Source organism: Pongo abelii, chromosome 3 (genome assembly GCF_028885655.2).
Source record: "Pongo abelii isolate AG06213 chromosome 3, NHGRI_mPonAbe1-v2.0_pri, whole genome shotgun sequence".
Classification (NCBI taxonomy): Eukaryota; Metazoa; Chordata; class Mammalia; order Primates; family Hominidae; genus Pongo; species Pongo abelii.
In genome coordinates this window covers 103,709,034-103,730,114 of record NC_071988.2, presented here as the reverse complement: position 1 = coordinate 103,730,114, position 21,081 = coordinate 103,709,034, and the positions used below count along the sequence as shown (strand labels likewise).

General features: G+C 41.5%; 1 protein-coding gene across 2 annotated transcripts in view; it reads right to left on the bottom strand.

Annotated features, from left to right (window-relative positions):
- Positions 1-515: 515 nt before the first annotated feature.
- Positions 516-21,081, bottom strand: part of ENOPH1 (enolase-phosphatase 1) — a 30,368-nt gene continuing 9,802 nt past the window's right edge. For both annotated transcript variants that reach the window (XM_002814925.6, XM_009240152.4), the window contains exons 2-6: positions 13,374-13,475; positions 10,462-10,664; positions 6,832-6,964; positions 4,566-4,689; positions 516-1,615 (exon numbers count right to left, since the gene is read on the bottom strand). In XM_002814925.6, the coding sequence (XP_002814971.1) occupies positions 1,476-1,615; positions 4,566-4,689; positions 6,832-6,964; positions 10,462-10,664; positions 13,374-13,475 (702 nt within the window). In that variant the 3' untranslated portion in view covers positions 516-1,475. The remainder of the gene's footprint in view (positions 1,616-4,565; positions 4,690-6,831; positions 6,965-10,461; positions 10,665-13,373; positions 13,476-21,081) is intronic.

Below are 21,081 nucleotides of genomic sequence, written 5' to 3'. Positions count from 1 at the left end.
TCATCATTTACAAATTATTCCCATTTCTAAGATGTACCTAAATTCATTTCCTTTATTTTTTATTCATATATTTTCATAGTCTCTTGATTTCTTAATTGGCTACTAGATCAAAATTATCAACATAAAATCTTTTATATCCCCTGTCCTCTCATAGTTCTAAGACTTCTTTTTCCTTATTCAAAGCATTTCTAAATTTGCTCCTCCAGGATTCATGAGTTTTTCTTGATTAGTTAGGATAGTAACTCCCTCCTTCAAGCATTACCTTATAGACCTCAAAGTTAAGATTCTCAAAAATATAAGGAACTCTACTCATATCCTGAATGCTTACTACCCAAATGGAATAGTAACCTTATATGTATACATAACTCAAATAATAACCATGAATTGCCATTGGCACTCCATTAAAACACACACATCATACACGATTAAGATAAGAGCTAAATATTCTTGTTTTTCAATTTCTCTTTTGCTATGGCGGCATGTGGATAGAGTTCAGGAACCTATATAAAACCGAGTGAAGAAAAAATGCTTTTATTAATCACAACATGAAATTAACATGACATCCTATTAGAATTAAACCAGGATAAATACTGCCGTTATAAAATTTACATTTCTCACCTCCATTCCAGAGGAAAATCTCACATATTAGGGCTCATCTTAATCTTATGGACTGATTTCAGTAAAACTTTTTAAATAGTAAATAGCAATTAACATATTCTCAAACTGTGCTAAGTAGTTAGAAAGGCAACTATAAAATCTATAATGATAACACCTGGCAGGATTAGAACTGTTCTGTTAAACATTAAGAACCACATCTCTGTTTTAGATGTTACATCAGTGCACCTTTTTCACTGGTAAGGCAACTGCTTGCTGTGGGTGCCACAATGATTACCAAGTTTCTTCTTAAGTAAAAGACACTTGTTTGATCAAGACTCAAGTGAGTTTTCTTTCCCAATTTTGCTCTTTTGAAGCAGAAGGAAATACCTTGGTCTTTGATATATATAAGGAGGCAAATATGAAATACAGCTGTTATAATCTTCTAAATCACAATAAGGGCAATGAATTATTATTAGAAATAAGTCTTTGAAATATTTCATTTTTAAAATAACAAAGCTTCTGAATAATTTCTCAAAACTAGCTTTCCATTTTAGTACACGACTTGATAAACACAGCACATTAGATAGGTATTTAGCAATTTCTTCTATCAACTACACTTTGCCCTCACTAAGGGTTAGAGTATGATTTGAAACAATTTCTACATATAAAGCATCTTTAAATAAGTTTTGTGTTCACTGAACTGAGACTTCTTTCACTTACGTACCTGTGGAAGTTAATCTGAGCATACACATATATACATACTTGCATACATATGTGTACATATGTTTTTTAAGTAAGTTACTTTTACCATTAGAATAAACCTAGACACTACAGGGACAACTCTGGGGAACAGTACGGTCTGCCTTAGCAACCCTTCTCTAGGTTGAGGAAGGCAGGTATAGTTCGCTGAAGGATGTGATGAGGCTGTAGTAAGTCTTCTCATCATCTGTTAATCCTGCGTTGCCTGGTCTCACCACCACAGCTACGTGCACATCTGCTTCCTCAGCAGCACTGGCCTCTGTGAAAAATCAAAGGATGTGTGTGTGTCAGAAACACCAAAAAATGATGTCTGAGATTTGCATCAAAGTCAGCAGGGGAATGTGGGGATGGAAGAAATGAATTTGGCCCTGATTTGATAACTGTTGAAGCTAAAAAATGGGCACCCTGGGGTTGACTATATTATTATCTCTTTTATGTATGTTTTAATTTTTCCATGATAAAATTTAAAAAAATACGTAACTGTACTTGACAGAAGAGAATGGCAGTGTATCCTACACTTCTGAGCTTTATTAAGTACTTATGAATGCAGAAGGATGGAGCCATGTTCTGTCCTACACCTTTCCTCCACTTCCTCCCATCAGCCCGCACCGAGAACTGAGCTGTTTCCCAAAGGACAGGCTGTTGGTAACACCAATTAAAATGATATGGGGCTGGGCACGGTGGACCCAAGAGTTCACTTGAACACCAGACTTGAGTCCAAGAGTTCGAGACCAGCCTGGGCAACATGGCGAAACTCTATCTCTACAAAACAATACAAAAATTAGCTGGGCGTGGTGGCGTGTGCCTGTAGTCCCAGCTACTCAAGAGTGCTGAGGTGGGAGGATTGCTTGAGCCCAGGAGGTCAAGGCTGCAGCGAGCCGAGATTGCACTACTGTACTCCAGCCTGGGTGACAGAGTGAGACCCTGTATCAAAAAAATAAAAACACAAAGACAACGGGACAAATGGAATCCTATGGTCTAATCAGCCCAAGATATCTGCTCTTACCTCCAGACCCTAAACATGTCATAGTCCCAGCCTAGAATGGAGCAAGTTAAGAGTGGGAAACGGGATACAGGTCTGTGATAAGAGAGATGACGCTTACTAGGACAGATAGAACAAAACCGGTGAGAAATCTGGAATATATATATATATAAATCCCATGGAATTTAGATTTGGTGTAAGAGTAATCGCCAATAGTTTCTCAGCCTTTGGAAAAGAGTCACAGCACCTGAATAGATTAACTGAAGGGCAGTCATGCTAAGAGTTAAGAAGTTCCCAGGAGACACACTGGGGCTGAGCTCTTTCTTCCACCCACCCACCTCCTCAAGTGCCTGCTTTCTGTTCTGCCTGTGAAAGGGCCTGTCACCTTCCCAGAGCAAACAGTACTCAAGACTCCCCTCTCTGTGTAGGAATGTCTTCTTCAGACCACCTCTGAGATGCCACTGGAGAAAGGCAGCTACCTGCCACTCACCCCTACTTCCTAGCCTGACTGCCCTGAGCAAAGTTTTCATCATGACTGGCAACCCGGGAATATGACCAAGTTCAGCCATCACAATCCACATGGGACTTGACACAAGTGGCCGTTCCATATTCAGGCTTCTTATCTAATTCACCACAGGGCACATTTTATCCCTAAGCATCTATTTGTTCTACTGTTGTAATACTGAGACACTTTTTCATACTTGGGTATTATTTGGGATTTTATTTTTTATTTTATTGTATTTTTTCAGACAGGGTCTCTGTCGCGCAGGCTGGAGTGCAATGGCACGATCTCGGCTCATCCCAATCTCTGCCTCCCAGGCTCAAGCAATTCTCCTGCCTCAGCACCCAACCGAGTAGCCAGGATTACAGGCATGTACCACTACTGCCTGGCTAATTTTTGTATTTTAGTAAACACAAGGTTTCACCATGTTGGCCAGCCTGGTCTTGAATTCCTGACCTCAAATGATCCACTCACCTTGGCCTCCCAAAGTGCTAGGATGACAGGTGTGAGCTACCGCGCCCAGCCATTATTTAGGATATTAACTTAGTTTTTCATTCTGCCTCAGCAGTGGAAGTCTGGGCATGTGGTACCAAAACAGGACCAGAGAGAGAGAAAAGAGCAAGCAGGCAGACAGCTCCCTGCCTCATCCCAGCTGCCGATGACCCAAGTTCTGGCCCCACCACCTAAGTGTGTATGGGGCCAGTAGAAGATGAAGGGCAGGAATAAAACCGCCTTACAGAGAATCAAAGGGAGCTAATTTCACTTTGAAGCCAATTTAGGGATTATTTCTATTCTCTAAAATTAGGAATAATTTCTACAACTGCAACTGAGGAAATGGCTTAAGTGAGAACAGAAAGATCTGAAATTATAGATGTACTATGTGATCCCAAATACAAAGACTAAGTGGCTAAACACAAGAATATGAAGAAACTGTAAGTGGTCTAAGGACAGGGGTTATAACTCTTAATATGGAGATAGAGCAAAGGTCTGGGGATCACAAATTGAACTGTGCATTTAATTCCAGAACTGGCTGGCTCAACTAACCACCCCTTATACTCACACCCCCACTTGCATGCTCCTTCCCATGACAATTCCTCTAAGTCTTCTTGTTAATTTCTTGTGTCACAGTGTGTATGTGTGTGTACATAGCGATGGGTGGGAAATCATGGACAAGGAGTTAAATGAGAAGAGTTAGTCTTTTCAATGCCACTTCCCCACGTGCAACCCCCAGAGTTGGTTCATTCTTTTTTGAGACAGTCGTGCTCTGTCACCCAGGCTGGCGTGCAGTGGCGCAAACATGGCTCACTGCAGCCTCGACCTCCTGGGCTCAACTGATGCCCCTGCCTCAGCCTCCCATGCAGCTGGGACCACAGGAGTGAGCCATCACACCCAACTAACTTTCTGAATTTTTTTGTAGAGACAGAGGTCTTACATTGTTGCCCAGGCTAGTGTCGAACTCCTGGGTTCAAGCAATCCTCCTGCCTGAGCCCACAAAAGTGCTGGGATTACAGGCATGAGCCACCATGCCTGCCTTCACTGCTGTTTTTTCTTTTTTTTTAATTCAAACATGAACTTGAACCAGACACTGTTTCTTTATATAAAACTGTAAAACTGTTTTATTTTTCAAGGATCCCCATATAAACTTTCTTTAAAGAGGCAATGTATTTGTAGTGCCAGGCTCAGTTCATATCCTGGAGTATATAATATAAGAAGTCTATTACTCACCTCGAGTAACATCTGTCAGAAACAAAATGTTGTTGGTTGAGCACCCAATGCTGTCTGCAATCTTTCGGTAACTTTCACTCTCTACTTTGTGTCCAATCTTGGTATCAAAGTGACCATCAACAAGCTGAACAAAGAGAAGGGGAAAGACTGGCAATACAAACACACTTGCAGTGTTTTTGTATGCCTTTCTCTGAAATACATGACAATCACAGTTACTTCATTCGTTCAGTATTTACTGAAAATCTACTTAATAGGGAACTTTATGGAGGCTATACAAAGTAAAAATAAAGATTTTATAGTAACAGACATTTGGAAGAAGAAAACCACCAGCTCAACATACATAAGATCATTTTACAATCTACCTGGTTTTCACTACCATTCATTTTACATCTGAAATAGTTTAAAATAAACATGCCCTACATCCTACCCTTAAAGATGATTTGCACTCAAACTACTTACTGGATTGAATTTTACTCCTGATAAAAGATTCTGAACACTGTTCTTTAATCTTACAATGAAAAAATTTCTCTAACCTGCCTCATGAATAACTATTATTTTACTTACAAGAAATTCTCATTTTCTAGTTAAAACATTTTGAAATTCTACCCAAGGGCTCGTCTATGTCTCTGCCCTCTTGGAAACAATTGGAGTCAAATCTGTAACTTGCTAATTTGACCAACAGTAATTAAAATAAGTCCATATTTAGGGTCAGTTACTAAGATGTGATCTTTTGAATGTTTTCAGAACTTTTCACAAACTAAAAACAAGCATAGTAAGCACTCAAACTGGGTTTGGCCAATGGGAAGCTAAAAAAAAAAAAAGTAATTTTAAGGTTTTTTTTTTTTAAGTTAAGATTGATTTTGCTTATTTTCTTTTTCTCGCAGTTTGCCTCACTTGGTAACTAGAAAGTAAAATTCTTATTAGTGAACTCCGTAGGTACTTTTGTCCTGTCATGATTGTCAGAGAAAGCAGAAAAGAAGTTGTATCTGTATTAAGAGAACAGTCACCAATGATTAAAGGGTTTCATTATTAATATTTGATTTAAAAATAAGACAGAAAGTAGGAAAATACTAAAATTAGAATATGACAACCTCCAAAGCCAACGTGTTCTTTGTATATGGTAGGGGCTCAATAAATATTTATTTTAAAAATTTGTCTGGCCAACTTACCTATTGTAAGTAACCTATTATAAGTTCGGTCTATATTCAAGTTACCTATTATAAGTTAAAATTGTAAGTTCAGTCTATATTCAAGTTACCTATTGTAAGTTAAAATAAGTAAATTTTTTTTTTTTTGAGATGGAGTCTCACTCTATCACCCAGGCTAGAGTACAGTGGCGCGATCTCGGCTCACTGTAAACTCCGCCTCCTGGGTTCAAGCCATTCTCCTGCCTCAGCCTCCCGAGCAGCTGGGACTACAGGCGTCCGCCACCATGCTTGGCTAATTTTTTTTTTTTTTTGTATTTTTAGTAGAGACGGGGTTTCACCATGTTAGCCAGGATGGTCTCGATCTCCTGACCTCATGATCCGCCCACCTTGGCCTCTGAAAGTGCTGGGATTACAGGCGTGAGCCACCGCACCCGGCCGGTAAATACTGATTTTTAAAAAGTATCTGGTCAAGTTACCTATTGTAAGTAACCTATTTTAAGTTAAGTCTATATTCCAAGTTACCTATTGTAAGTTTGGTCTATATTCAGCTAATCAGCACTTCTTTTTAAAACCCTAAATGTAGTCACTTCTTTCATTGATCACCCCAACCTCCAGGGGGCGCAGGGATGATGACACAGAGGGACTAGCAAGAATTTTCTCATGTACACGAAATGCAACAGGTGACGACCTTAACTTATTATATTTAAAAATGTGCCTGGTTCCCCTATAATAATGCTGTTTCTTCTTAAATAAAATTCCTATAATAATGCTGTTTCTTCTTAAATAAAATCTATATTTCTTCAAAGAGCCAGAAACAAACGAGTGCACCTCGTTCTCTGCTGTATTCAAAAAGTCTTTATATATTTCTCAGGACTGTGCACAATCCTATTTGGCATCCTAACTGATTTTATTTTTCAAGACACAGAATACACTTTATATAACAACCTTATATAGAAGAAACTGTAAATACAATATAATTAAAAGTGATTATTTTCTTCTTACCTAATTTTAAACAACCAAAAAAAAAGCATTCTATTAGTTCCAATTAGTTTTCCATTAACATTCATTATTTTATGCTTTGATAGCGTCAAAAAAACAAAGTAAACTAGGTAACCTACCTCAAGAATATCTCCCTCCGTAGAATGCCCGAATAACAGTTTCTGTGCCTCCACACTCCCTGAGGAATAGATGTACACCTTCATTCCAGCCTCTCTCCACTTCCTGACTGCTGGAACTACATCTGCAAAGAACCTAGAGGGAAGACCACTAAGTTAAAATACATAAACACCTCATCTAGCCAGATGAAAACCTGTCAAAACAGATGCCATGTTTCTCTCTTTGTGCCCAAATGGTAACCTGAGAAGCAGCTCCCTGAGACTATAAACTCCTGCAGTTCTAATAAACATACTGCCCGAGTTCCAGGCTCACAGCAGATTAGAAGCAACAATCTACGTGGAAAGGAGGACAGTTTTGAACAGACAGCCACTAGTGACAGTAAAAAGGGACCACGGATAAAAGGATGAAATGGGAAAGTGTTTTTTAAATTCCCAAAGAACTCAAAAAAGCAAACAACAGCAATAATATAATATAATCTTTGATGTTCTTCATGACAAGAAAAGGTTAAATTATGTCCACTGTGCTTTAAGAAAGCATGGAAATGCTTTTAGAAAGATCTGCACCCAAAATAATCAAAACAAAGTTTGAAGGCTCAAAGCTATAAATTTATGATTAGCTAGAAAATGGAATTACTTTTTTTTGAGACAGGGTCTTGCTCTGTTGCCTAGGCTGGAGTGCAGTGGCATGATCTCAGCTCACTGCAACCTCCACCTCCTGGGCTTGAGTGATCCTCTCACCTCAGCCTCCCAGGCAGTTGGGACTACAAGCACATGCTACCACACCCAGCTATTTTTTTTATTTTTTATTTTTTGTAGAGATGGTACTTCGCCATGTCACCCAGACTGGTCTCAAACTCCTGGACTCAAGTGATCCACCCACTTCAGCCTCCCAAAGTGCTGGGATTACAGGCGTGAGCCACTGCACCTGGCCTGCATTTCTTGAGAACTAAGAAAACAACGTTTTATTATATGGGGAAAAAATTACATAACAAATCAGTTGAGACTTGTACCAACTCACAATAACCAGTCAGCAAAAGATGTCTTTTTCTGACTTCTGACACTCAGTCTCTTTTACCAATTCTACAGTGTTTTCCATATTCATGGAGGAAATTAACATCACAGGAGAAAGGTGAAAAGAGAAGCACAAAGAACTTGGATTGTAGAACCAGTCATCTCTAAAAGATCACCTGGAAAATGTCAGTGGAGTCTTCCGCTTTATATGTATTAACATGCTTAATATGTTGCACTAATTGAATGAAAGAGATCAACGTATTCAAAACCAGTACACATATAAGTATGTTATTCTGAGTACTAGTTTCCACTCATGGAGACAGGATTTTTCCTGTCTTTAGCAGTTAGTTGTATAATTAAGTAACCAAGACCAAGAGAAGTATGGGCTAACTACCGGGTGCACAGTCTCCTGTCTCCACTTTTTTGAGTGCTTTACAAAGTGAACCTGGCTGATATTCCCAGATCACTGGCATATCCTGAAATTCCAGTCTATCCTTTAAAAGGTAGAAGCTCCTCATAAAGTACATAAATAAAGAAACAACATCTCATTTGACAGAAACACAAAAGAAATATATGCAGCTGGAAACAATCTTGGATCTTAGGGTTTACAGCAGGCAGTGGCCTAAAATCCTTAGAGGCAAAGTCTTATTAAGAATTTCACGGCTGGGTGCAGTGGCTCACACCTGTAATCCCAGCACTTTGGGAGGCCGAGCGGGGTGGATCACGAGCTCAGGAGATTGAGACCATCCTGGCTAACATGGTGAAACACCGTCTCTACTAAAAATACAAAAAATTAGCTGGCGTGGTGGCACACACCTGTAGTCCCAGCTACTTGGGAGGCTGAGGCAGGAGAATGGCATGAACCCAGGAGGCGGAGCTTGCAGCGAGCGGAGATCATGCCACTGCACTCCAGCCTGGGCAACAGAGCGAGACTCCGTCTCAAAAAAAAAAAAAAAAAAAAAAGAATTTCTCAGCAGGCCTGGCACGGTGGTTCACGCCTGTAATCCTAGCACTTTGGAAGGCCAAGGTAGGTGGACTGCCCTGAGCTCAGGAGCTTAAGACCAGCCTGGACAACATGGTAAAACCCTGTCTCTACTAAAATACAAAAAATTAGCCAGGTGTGGTGGCACGTACCTGTAGTTCCCGCTATTTGGGAGGCTGAGGTACAAGAATTGCTTGAACCCAGGAGGTGGAGATTGCAGTGAGCTGAGATTGTGTCAATGCACTCCATCCTGGACAACAGAGCAAGACTATCTCCAAAAACAAAAATAGGCCGGGAGGGGTGGCGCATACCTGTAATCCTAGCAGTTTGGGAGGCTGAGGTGGGGCGGACCACTTGAGGTCAGGAGTTCAAGACCAGACTGGCCAATATGGTGAAACCCCATCTCTACTAAAAATACAAAAATTAGCATGGTGGCAGGCACCTGTAATCCCAGCTACTCCAGAGGCTGAGGCAGGAGAATCGCTTGAACCCAGGAGGTGGAAGTTGCAGTGAGCTGAGATTGTGCCACTGTACTCCAGCCTGGGCCAAGAGCAAGACTCAGTCTCAAAGCAAAAACAGAAACAAACGAAAAGAATTTATCAGCAATATGGTATGGACAGCATAGCAAGACCACACCTCTACAAAAATGTTTTTTGAATAGCCAGGTGTGGTGGTGCGTGCCTGTGGTTCCAGCTAATCAGGAGGCTGAGGCGGGAGGATCACTTGAAGGCTACAGTGAGCTATGATGGCACCACTGCACTCCAGTGTGGATCACAGAGCAAGACCCCAGCTCTAAAAAAAAAAATAGGCCAGGTATTGTGGCTTACGCCTGTAACCCCAGCATTTTGGGAGGCCAAGGCAGGCAGATTGCTCAAGCCCAGAAGTTTGAGACTAGCCTGGGCAACATGATAAAACCCTATCTGTACTAAAAATACAAAAACTAGCTGGGCATGGTGGCACATGCCTAGTCCCAGCTACTCGGTAGGCTGAGGTGGGAGGATCACCTGAACTGGGGGAGGTCAAGGCTGCAGTGAGCCATGATCATGCCACTGCACTCCAGCTGACAGAGTAGGACCCTGTCTGAAACAATCAAGAATTTCTCAGTAGTATAATACTCAAAAGTCTCCTCAGGCAGGAGTGCTATTAGGAACTCCATAACCAAGACTCAAAGAATCTGTGGAAGTTGCTCAAAAGAGCAAAGAAGAACGTGGTAGTGCGGACATCCTCTGAGTAACCTCAACATGATGGGGCACAAAATTTCCTATGTCTCATAGAGCAAAAAGCAGGTAATTAACAGTCCAGGGAAGCAGCCCAACGGAACTGTCACTCATGTGCTAAGAATCAAATATGACTTAGTTCAAGAAGTCACCATTTTCTAGGAAGCTATTTTAAACGGAGACTTTGACAAGTCCTTCAATCAACCCACAAGACCGGACAGGCAGGTCTGGCTAATCTAGTCAGCTGAAATATTTTAGCCCAGTTTTGAAAAAATGAAACAAAGCTCACTTGTTAGACTAAAAAGAATGTGGATTTTTATCTGTTTTACCAATCTTGTGACTTACGCTGGAAAGAGAGGACTGGTGAAAAAACATATTTGGATTTGGGACTGGTGAAATGTTTAGGCTGACTCAAGCACATACTCTGCTTTCATGCGCCCAGCTGTGAATGCCGCCCTCCACATGTGGCCCTGCAGCTGTTTGAGTGCAGTGGTCTTTCGATCCAGGGACATCTGCCAGCACACATTATCTACCACGGCCTGGATCATCTGTTGCAGATCATCCACTCCATTCCCAGACGCTGCAGGGATAGGAACAGCCCCATCCAGGTGGGCGTCCTCTTCAGCCTTTAAGTCAGAAACAACATGATGTTTGTTTTTTGCTTATTCAAAAAAGAGTCATTTAAAACTAGACCCAAAAACCCAGCAGAACAACTTTCTCCATCATTAGCCCTAGTATGGCTGCAAATTGAAACATCATATACACTTTGGAGCTGATAAAATGATTCCTAAAAGAACCTGGATTAATAAATTTATATTACCTTTCCTTTTGCTAAAAGCTGAAATTTAAACTGAGAGGCATGTTGTATATGAGAAGAGAGAGCACATAATGATAGAATTAAGACTTGATTTGTTGATTCACTACTGGGATCAACAAACCAGGACTTTAACTCAATCTGATCATTTTCTCTGCACTATAACTAATTGAGAAAGAAACAAAGAAAATCTCATAAATTAGTTTATGCCTGGAATTCAGCGAAAAGAAGCTAGTGAAGTAATGAGGTTGGTTCACACTCAGTCTCCTATAATCTCCCACATCTTGCAAAAATCCTAGTAGCCACTTAGAACAATGACCTTGTGACAAAGCAGTCCAATTTCTAAAGATACATGTGTACATATTTATATACAATAATGGGAGACTATGTATGTATGTTTCAACAAGGTTTTGACAACAAAAAAAGGTAAGGAAGGAAAGTAAAGTAAGTCCTCATTTAACATCATTGAAAGGTTCTTGGAAACTGCGACTTCAAGTGACATGACCTTCTCAAATAATGTCATTTCCTTCAACATCATTTTGTTATAACATTTATGTGGAAAAAAATTGGTTTTGTTATAGTTGGTTTAAAATTGAAAATTGAAATTTAAGTGTCATTTCACTTAAAGTCAGTTTCCAAGAACCTAAAAACAACATTAAGTAAGGACTCACTGTATTTCAGATTAACCCTGAGTTATCCAGAAAATTAAAATCCCAAATATTCCATGCCCAAAGGACATAACTACATTTTGAATCCTAGTTCCTAACAGTAAAACATCTACAGAGAGCATTCCACAGTATCCAATATAGAACTAACTAGAAAATAACTGCCAGTGAGTTAGCTCTGCAGACCATGTAAGATCTTTGCCATTGAAGCAATTTTAACAAGAAAAACAACAGAGCAGGAGTTCCATAGCACACAATGCGGAAGGAAAAGACAGACTGATGACTGGTGGGGAGAAGAGGGCAGAACAAAGCACAGGAGACCAAAGGAGGTATGAGGGCAGGGCCAGAGTGAGCTGGGGTGAGGAGTCTGGAAGGGGATTGTGGGTGTGAGGACCCAGGAGCACTGCAGAGGGGGCAGCAGGGGCTTGCAGTAGGGAAGGAGGGAGTGCAAAATGATGAAGTACTGTCATATGGAGAATGACATAGCTTGGATGTGTGTCCCCACCCAAATGGCACACTGAAATGTAATCCTCAATGCTGGAGGTGAGGCCTAGAGGGAGGTGACTGGATCGCGGGGATAGACTTCTCATGAATGGTTTATTTAGCACCATCACCCTTGATGCTGTCCTCGCAATAATGAGTTCTGGTTGTTTTAAAGTGTGTAGCACGTCCCCTCCCCACTCTCTTGCTCCTGACTTTCACCATGTGAGACGCCTGCTCCCGCTTTGCCTTCCGTCATGATTAGAAGCTTCCTGAGGTCTCCCCAGAAGCAGATGCCGCTGTTTCCTCTATAGCCTATAGACCTGTGAGCCAATTAAACCTCTTTTCTTAAAAATTACCCACTCTCAGGTATTTCTTTACAGCAATGTGAGAACAGACTAATATAGAGACGTTAATAAAAAAATGTAGAGACTGATCAAAACCTTTTGCATTCTACCCAGAACAGACTTTTTTTTTTTTTTTTTTTTTTTTTTGAGACGGAGTCTTGCTCTGTAGCCCAGGCTAGAGTGCAGTGGCGCCATCTCGGCTCACTACAACCTTCGCCTCCCACGTTCAAGCAATTCTCCTGCCTCAGCCTCCCAAGGAGTTGTCACTACAGGTTCCCGCTACCACATCCGGCTAATTTTTTGTATTTTTAGTAGAAGCAGCGTTTCACCATTTTGGCCAGGCTGGTCTCAAACTCCTGACCTTGAGTGATCCACCCACCTCGGCCTCCCAAAGTGCTGAGATTACAGGTGTGAGCCACCGTGCCCAGCCTAGAGTTGCCTTTTTCTAGAGCTATTTAAATTGCCTAAAAATATCATATATTTGCAAACTTAAGCCCTTTCTCGGTGGGCTGGGGGTGGTAAGCTCATGCCTGTAATCCCAGCACTTTGGGAGGCCGAGGAGGGTGGATCACTTGAAATTAGGAGTTCTAGACAAGCCTGTCCAATGCGGTGAAACCCAATCTCCACTAAAAATACAAAAAATTAGCTGGGCATGGTGGCAGGTGCCTGTAGTCCCAGTTACTCGGGAGGCTGAGGCAGGAGAATCGCTTGAACCCAGTAAGCAGAGGTTGCAGTGAGCTAAGATCGCACCACCACACTCCAGCCTGAGCAACCAAGCGAGACTCCATCTCAAAAAAAAAAAAAAAAAAAAAACAACCAAAAAGCAACTCCAGAAACAACAAACTGACATGATCCAGCCTTTAATTATGTACTGTGAATTCCTAAGCAGGCAACTCACTAAGTCACTGCAACTTCCATCCCCTATCAAACCAGGGCACTTATTTTACAAAATGCTCAGAGCATGTTCTAAATCTCCAGATACCCTCATTTCTAAGATAGCTTGGGAATTTAAGACAGAAATGTCCCAACCTGTTTCCTCAAAAGACTGACATCCTGCTGGCACTCCTCTTCTTCCCAATGTGTCTGCAGATACTCTTTAACATTTTCTTCAATGTAAGGAAATAAAATGTCCTGGATAAAAAAGTAAAAGAAAATACAAGAGTTAGCTTTTATCAGTTGTACAAGATCCGGTTCTTCCACAATCTTACCTATATAACTGTAACAAATAAATCAATGAAACTCTTTATGAAAATTGCTGCTGTGAATATGAGCAAGAAAGAGAGACAGAGGCCAAGAAACAAATAAACTAGACCAAGAGTCAGCAAACTACAACCTGCAGGCCAAATCAAGTCCACCGCCTATTTTTGTAAATGAAGTTTTATTGGAACATAGCCACACTCATTTATTTAAATAATGTCTGTGGCTACTTTTGCATCACAATGGCAGAATTCAGTATTTGCAACCAAGACCATAGGGCCTGCAAAGCCTAAAATATTCACTGTCCGGTCCTTTACAGAAAAATTCTCCCAACTACGGAACTAGATGGCTAGACCAAAGGTCCTTGAGGACATGGATTAAGTGTGTCTTGCTCACAGCTTTATCTCCCATGCATACCACATTATTGTACATATCACTCAAATAATCTGCTGGAAAGAATGATGTCCATGCATGACAAGTATTTTAAAAAAAAACAAACAAACTTGATCACCATGACTCTTTCTTGGTAACCAGACTACCTTTGGAGCATCCTATAAGAAAGTGATATGCGGCCGCGCATGGTGGCTCACACTTGTAATCCCAGCACTTTGGGAGGCCGAGGCAGGCAGATCACCTGAGATCAGGAGTTTGAGACCAGCCTGGCCAACATGGTGAAACCCTGTCTCTACTAAAAATACAAAAATTAGCCGGGTGTGGTGGCGGGCGCCTGTAATCTCAGGTACTCAGGAGGCTGAGGCAGGAGAATCGCTTGAACCTAGGAGGCAGAGGTTGCAGTGAGCTGAGATCCCACCATTGTATTCCAGCCTGGGAGACAGAACAAGATTCTGTCTCAAAAAAAAAAAAAAGGGGATATGCAAAACAATTCAGTAATAACCTGTCAGTAATCCATGCATTAGGAATTTCTTTCCCAGTCAGGCTTCTACCTCCGCTTTTTACTAGCTGTGTTCAAATAACTTATGCTCCTGAGCCAGTTTTCTCATTTGCTACATAGGACTAATACGAGCCAAAGTCATTGGAGGATTGGACCGTCTAATGGAAAGCACCTGGCATCTTACCACTTAACATGTTCTTTCTATTTTTTTTTGAGATGGAGTGTTGCTTTATTGCCCAGGCTGTAGTGCAGTGGTGATATCTCGGCTCACTGCAGATCTTGGCTCACTGCAACCTCCCTCCGCCTCCCGGGTTCAAGAGATTGTCCTGACTCAGCCTCCCAAGTAGCTGGGATTACAGGCACCTGCCACCACACCCGGCTAATTTTTGTATTTTTAGTAGACACAGGGTTTCACCATGTTGGCCAGGCTGGTCTTGAACTCCTGACCTCAAATGATCCACCGGCCTCAGCCTCCCAAAATGCTGGGATTACAGGCGTGAGTCACTGTGCCTGGCAATATATTCTTAACATATTCTCCAGCACACGCAGTTAAACTGAGCAAGGATCACCCAAATTTCATGATAAATAATAGCAGAGAAGTTCCCAGAGGATAAATCACAAGCACAACCAACTTACTCATTCAACTTTCCTGAAGGCCTACAGAGAGCAGAACACTGGAGTTATGAAGCCATTCTTCTCAGAGAACTCAAGGAAATAAAAGGTGCAAGGTTTCAAACAATATTGAATGTTCGGAAACAGCTTTAGAAGTTGGAGATTACTTTGGAGTTCCTGATCATCCAATATGCCCTCTCCTCATCTATAAAATGTGCCACTGTACTAAGTCATCACAAAAGCTAGACAATGAGGCTAGAATTTAGTATAACACCTGGACTATAAATATTATTTGCTGCTGGGCATGGTGGCTCATGCCTGTAATCCTAGCACTTTGGGAGGCCAAGTCAGGAAGATCACTTGAACCCAGGAGTTCAAGACCAGCCTGACCCTGTCTCCACAAAAAATTAAAAAGCTAGCTGGGCATGGTGATGCACACCTGTGGTCCCAGCTACTTGGAGGGGCTGAGATAGGAGAATTACTTGACCCCAGGAGGCTGAGGCTGCAGTGAGCTGTGATTGCACCAATGCACTCCAGCCTGGGTAACAAAGTGAGACTCCTACTCTAAAAAAAAAAAATAATTATTATTATTATTATTTGCAGTTAACATGTTAGCAGACTGTACTATTTTAGTGCAAAAGTGTTACTGCATAAAAGTATGTACGTGGAATAATCAACTAAATTGTGAAAATTTTATCCAATCTTTCAACATACTTATTGAGAGTATCTGTAAGACAAATACAATGCCTTCAAGTTGCTTATTAAATAGCCTGCATGTACTATCATATATTATAAGAATTTTTTTTTTTTTGAGACAGAGTCTTGATCTGTCGCCCAGGCTGGAATGCAGTGGTGACAATTATAGCTCACTCCTGTCTTGAACTCCTGGACTCAAGAGATTGTCCCACCTCAGCTTCCTGAGTAGCTGGGATTACAGGTGTGCACCACCTGTAATTAGCCTTGCTAATTTTTTAAAAAATGTTTTGTAAAGACAAGATCTCGCTATGTTGCTCAGGCTGGTCTTGAACTCCTGAGCTTAAGAAATCATCCCGCCTCAGCCTCCCAAAGTGCTGGAATTACAGGCATAAACCACAGTACCCATTGACAATAAACGTTTTAACTTCAGTTATAATCCACCTACAGATAATTTCAGAACACTATAGTATGACAAATATGCTACAATAAACTCAGGATTCTACAAATAAATGTGCGAATATTTTCAGTCCACCAGGCACTTAAGGAGCTGTTATGATTTAGCAGTACATACAACAAAAAGCTATAGAACTAGAGTTATTTGCCTTGTAGGGGAATATGATTAAATTCCACTAGATGTTACAGGGGATACTGTGCAAGCAGCAATTTATATTACTCTACAAAGCTCAGTGATAGCTTACTGAAAGAGCCATGAAATTTTGAAGATCTAATTTAAAAAGTTGCCTTGTAAATGTTTAGAAGTTCAAATATGGATATGCTTTATGGTCACGTGGTTGTTTTAATGAAAAGGTCATAGAATTAATAAAATTCAAACTGTTGTTACAATATTTATTCATCTCCTTTGAAGAAAACGGGTAATAAAAGGTACCTCCTAAAAATAGTGCTGAGAGGCCAGGCCAACATAGTGAAACCCCGTCTCTACTAAAAATACAAAAATTAGTCGGGGCGTGGTGGCGCACGCCTATAGTCCCACCTACTCCGGAGGCTGAGGCAAGAGAAATGCTTGAACCCGAGAGGCGGAGGTTGTAGTGAGCCAGAGGTTGTAGTGAGCCGAGATTGTGCCACTGCACTGCAGCCTGGGTGACAGAGTGAGACTCCATCTCAAAAAAAAAAAAGAATAGTGCTGAGAGTACAGCTACATAAAGAAACTACTTTAAAAGCTTTCCGGCCGGGCGCCGTGGCCCACGTCTGTAATCCCAGCCCTTTGGGAAGGCGAGGCAGGTGGATCACTTGAAGTCAGTAGTTCGAGACCAGCCTGGCCAACATGGCGAAACCCTGTTTCTATTAAAAATACAAAAATTATCCGGATGTGGTGGCGCCAGCCTGTAATCCCTGCTACTTGGGAGACTGAGGCAGGAGAATCACTTGAACCCGGAAGCAGAAGTTGTAGTGAGCCGAGATCACACCACTGTACTGCAGCCTGTGACACAGGGAGACTCTGTCTCAAAAAATAATAAAAATAATAAATAATAAATAAAACAAAAGCCCTCCAAGGGAACGATACAATGCAAATGATTTATAATACTTGAGAACTTAATATTTTTTAGAAAACAAATTAAACAACACAAAAGCAATATTGTGGGCTATTAATTCCTATTTATTTTTTTTTTTTTTCAGACTGGAGTCTCACTCTGTTGCCCAGACTGGAGTGCAGTGGCATGATCTCGGCTCACTGCAAGCTCCACCTCCTGCATTCACGCCATTCTCCTGCCTCAGCCTCCCAAGTAGCTGGGACTACAGGCGCCTGCCACCACGCCCGGCCAATTTTTTGTATTTTTAGTAGAGACAGGGTTTCACCATGTTAACCAGGATGGTCTCGATCTCCTGACCTCGTGATCCACCAGCCTCGGCCTCCCAAAGTGCTGGGATTACAGGCGTGAGCCACCGTGCCTGGCCCCATTGGTGGGCTATTATTTCTTTCTTTTTTTTTTGGAGTGTAGTGGCATGATCTCGGCTCACTGCAACTTTGTCTCCTGGGCTCAGGTGATCCTCCCACCTCAGCCTCCTGAGTAGCTGGGACTACAGGAGTGAGCCACCATACCCAGCTAATTTTTTGGATTTTTAGTAGAGATGGGGTTTCGCCACGTTAGCCAGGCTGGTCTCAAGCTCCTGGACTCAAGCAATCAACCCACTGTGGCCTCCCAAAGTGCTGGCATTACAGGCATGAGCCACCATGCCCAGCCCCACATAAATTTATGTTGCTTTTTATTCTCTAACATTAATAGAGACATATGCCCGGGCGCGGTGGCTCCGCCTGTAATCCCAGCACCAAGGCCAGTGATCACTTGAGGTCACAAGTTTGAGATCAGCCTGGCCAACATGGTGAAACCCTCTCTCTACTAAAAACAAAAACTTAGCCAGGTGTGGTGGCTCGCGCCTGTAATCCCAGACACGAGAATTGCTTGAATCCAGGAGGAAGAGGTCACGGTAAGCCAAGACTCTATCGCCACTGCATGCCAGCCTGGGCGATAGAGCAGGACTCTGTCTCAACAACAACAAACACAATTAAGTGGCTTGATGGTTCCTAAATATGAATCACATCATACAAATAATTAATAAAACAGGTTACAAACAGTATGTACAGCATAATCCTATTTGGGGGGATATTTAACACATTGAACAAAATATGAGAGAACATGAACTTAAATGTTTACAAAGGTTCTCTCTGGGTTATGACATTAAAAGAAACTTTTTTGCATATCTCTTGTCTACAATAAAAATATAACCTTAATAGTGCTAAAAGTTAGCAAAACTGTTAAAAAAAATCATAGATTGCCGACAGTGTTTGTTTTTTGTTTTTTTCTTTTTTTTTTTTGAGACAGAGTCTTGCTCTGTCACCCAGGGTGGAATACAATGGTGCGATCTCAGTTCACTGCAACCTCCACCTCCTGAGTTCAAGCAATTCTCCTGCCTCAGCCTCCTGAGTAGCTGGGATTACAGGTGTGTGCCACCACGCCCAGCTGATTTTTGTATTTTTAGTAGAGACAGGGTTTCACCATGTTGGCCAGGCTGGTCTCGAACTCCTGACCTCTGATGATCCCCCGCATCTTGGCCTCCCAAAGTGCTAGGATTACAGGAGCCACCACCAAGCTGGCCTGCTGACAGTGTTTTAAATAAAATCACCCCTACAAAGACAAATAATTAAAGGCTGTATCCAGAGAATAAAATTAGGGGAAATTACATGCAATGGACAAGAAGAGCTAGTTATCTGAGGCAGTATGACTGAAAAATTTAGCAAAATCCAAATTCCAATCAGAATGACTAGACTGTGACTTCAAGAGAATAGAGCTATATCAGCACAGGTACTGAATCAGCTATACTATGATCAATCTGAAGAAAGACCACATTTGTGCTGAGCCACTTTTCTTCCCTGGCTCAAAGTCACTTACTTTGATGATCTTGTCACCTAGCATGTTTTTCTGTTAAAGTTAGCCTTCCCATGTAGTTTTCCCACAGATGTTTACTGCCAGATGTCTGTGATAATAATATTAGGAAAATGTAATACATTAGGTTTTTTTTTTGTTGTTGTTGTTGTTGTTGTTGTTTTTGTAGAGACAGAGTCTTACTATGTTGCCCAGGCATGTCGTGAACTCCTGGGTTTAAGTGATCCTCCCATCTCAACCTCTCAAAGTGCTGGGAGTAAATAACTGTCACAAGATCTGATGGTTTTATTTTATTTTATTTTATTTTGAGACGGAGTCTTGCTCTGTCGCCCAGGCTGGAGTGCAGTGGCGCCATCTCAGCTCACTGCAAGCTCCGCCTCCCGGGTTCACGCCATTCTCCTGCCTCAGCCTCCCAAGTAGCTGGGACTACAGGCGCCCGCCACCACACTCGGCCAATTTTTTGTATTTTTAGTAGAGACGGGGTTTCACCATGTTAAACAGGATGGTCTCAATCTCCTGACCTCGTGATCCGCCCGCCTCGGCCTCCCAAAGAGCTGGGATTACAGGCACGAGCCACCGCGCCGACAATTTGATGGTTTTATAAAAGGGAGCTCCCTTGAACATGCCCTCTTGCCTGCCACCATGTAAAACATCCCTTTGCTCTTCCTTCTTCTTCCACCATGATTGTGAGGCCTCCCCAGACATGTGGAACTGTAAGTCCATTATACCTCTTTCCTTTATCAACCACCCAGTCTCAGGTATGTCTTTATTAGCAGCATGAGAACAGACTAATACACCAAGTTTTGTTTAAATACTTCTAACAATGAGAATTGCTACTTCTTGGAGTGGTCCATGCCATCTGCCAGATAGTTTCAGCAGTTGTGGTATTAGAATTGCTCCTCAAATAGGCTTCCTGAAGACCATAGTAGGAGCTATCAAGAAGTTTCTGTGTTCTGGCTGCCACATGGGGCCACATGGTCTCAGGAATTAAAATCCTACAGTCCTCATCTTCATGGGAGTAAACAGGGCTGGACCCATACAAGGGATGTAGGTTGAAAACTGAAACCTTAGGAATGAACATCAGATTTCACATGTGCACTCAAAATGAATTAATCAATGTGCTGATAAGACAAAAGATAATCCCATTAAGGAGATTAAATTATAATTAACAAAAGATATGCTGTTATCTAATTAAGTACAATACGCTGTTATCTAATTAAGTGCAATGAATCACACTGAACAAGGGATTGTTATCAGTACAAGAGGGCTAGTAATTGGAGTAAGGTTTTAAGAAGCAGCACAAAAGAAACAATATCTCCAATGAGTTCCAGAGAGGGAACTTGACTGGCCCAGTCCTAGTCCTTAACAGTGGAGGGAAAAGGAAGGCACTCACATTCATCTCCTTGAATCTGCCTAACATCCCTGCAAAGTAAGCCCTTTTTCATAGATGAACACAACGAGGTTCAAAGAGGTTTCACTGCTGGTGCAGAGTAAAGCCATGACTCAAACCCAGGCCTATCAAACCCGAACACCTGAAGCCAACCAGCTCTCACGGATGAATGACTTCAAGGAGCACTACTCACTAGGATCACCTAACTCCCAGGATCTTGACAGCATATTCTCTATGGAAATTTCTAATATAGCTTTGATTCCCCAAAGAGGTTTCATACTAAGAAAATGAGAGATTATGGTTCACCCAGTAGTTCTGTAACATTTCCTATAAAGTATCAGCAATAATAATTCAAGTAGTTATAGTAATGGGAGTAACTGCCAATATTTACTGAGCACTTACTATGACAAGCACTTCTCTTTTCTATCTATAATCACTCCTTTGTGATCTTATCTAATTCCATGACTTTAAATACCATTTATACTAATGATCCCCAAATTCTTACCTTTAGCTTGGACCTTTTCCAAATGCCTACCCAATATCCCCACT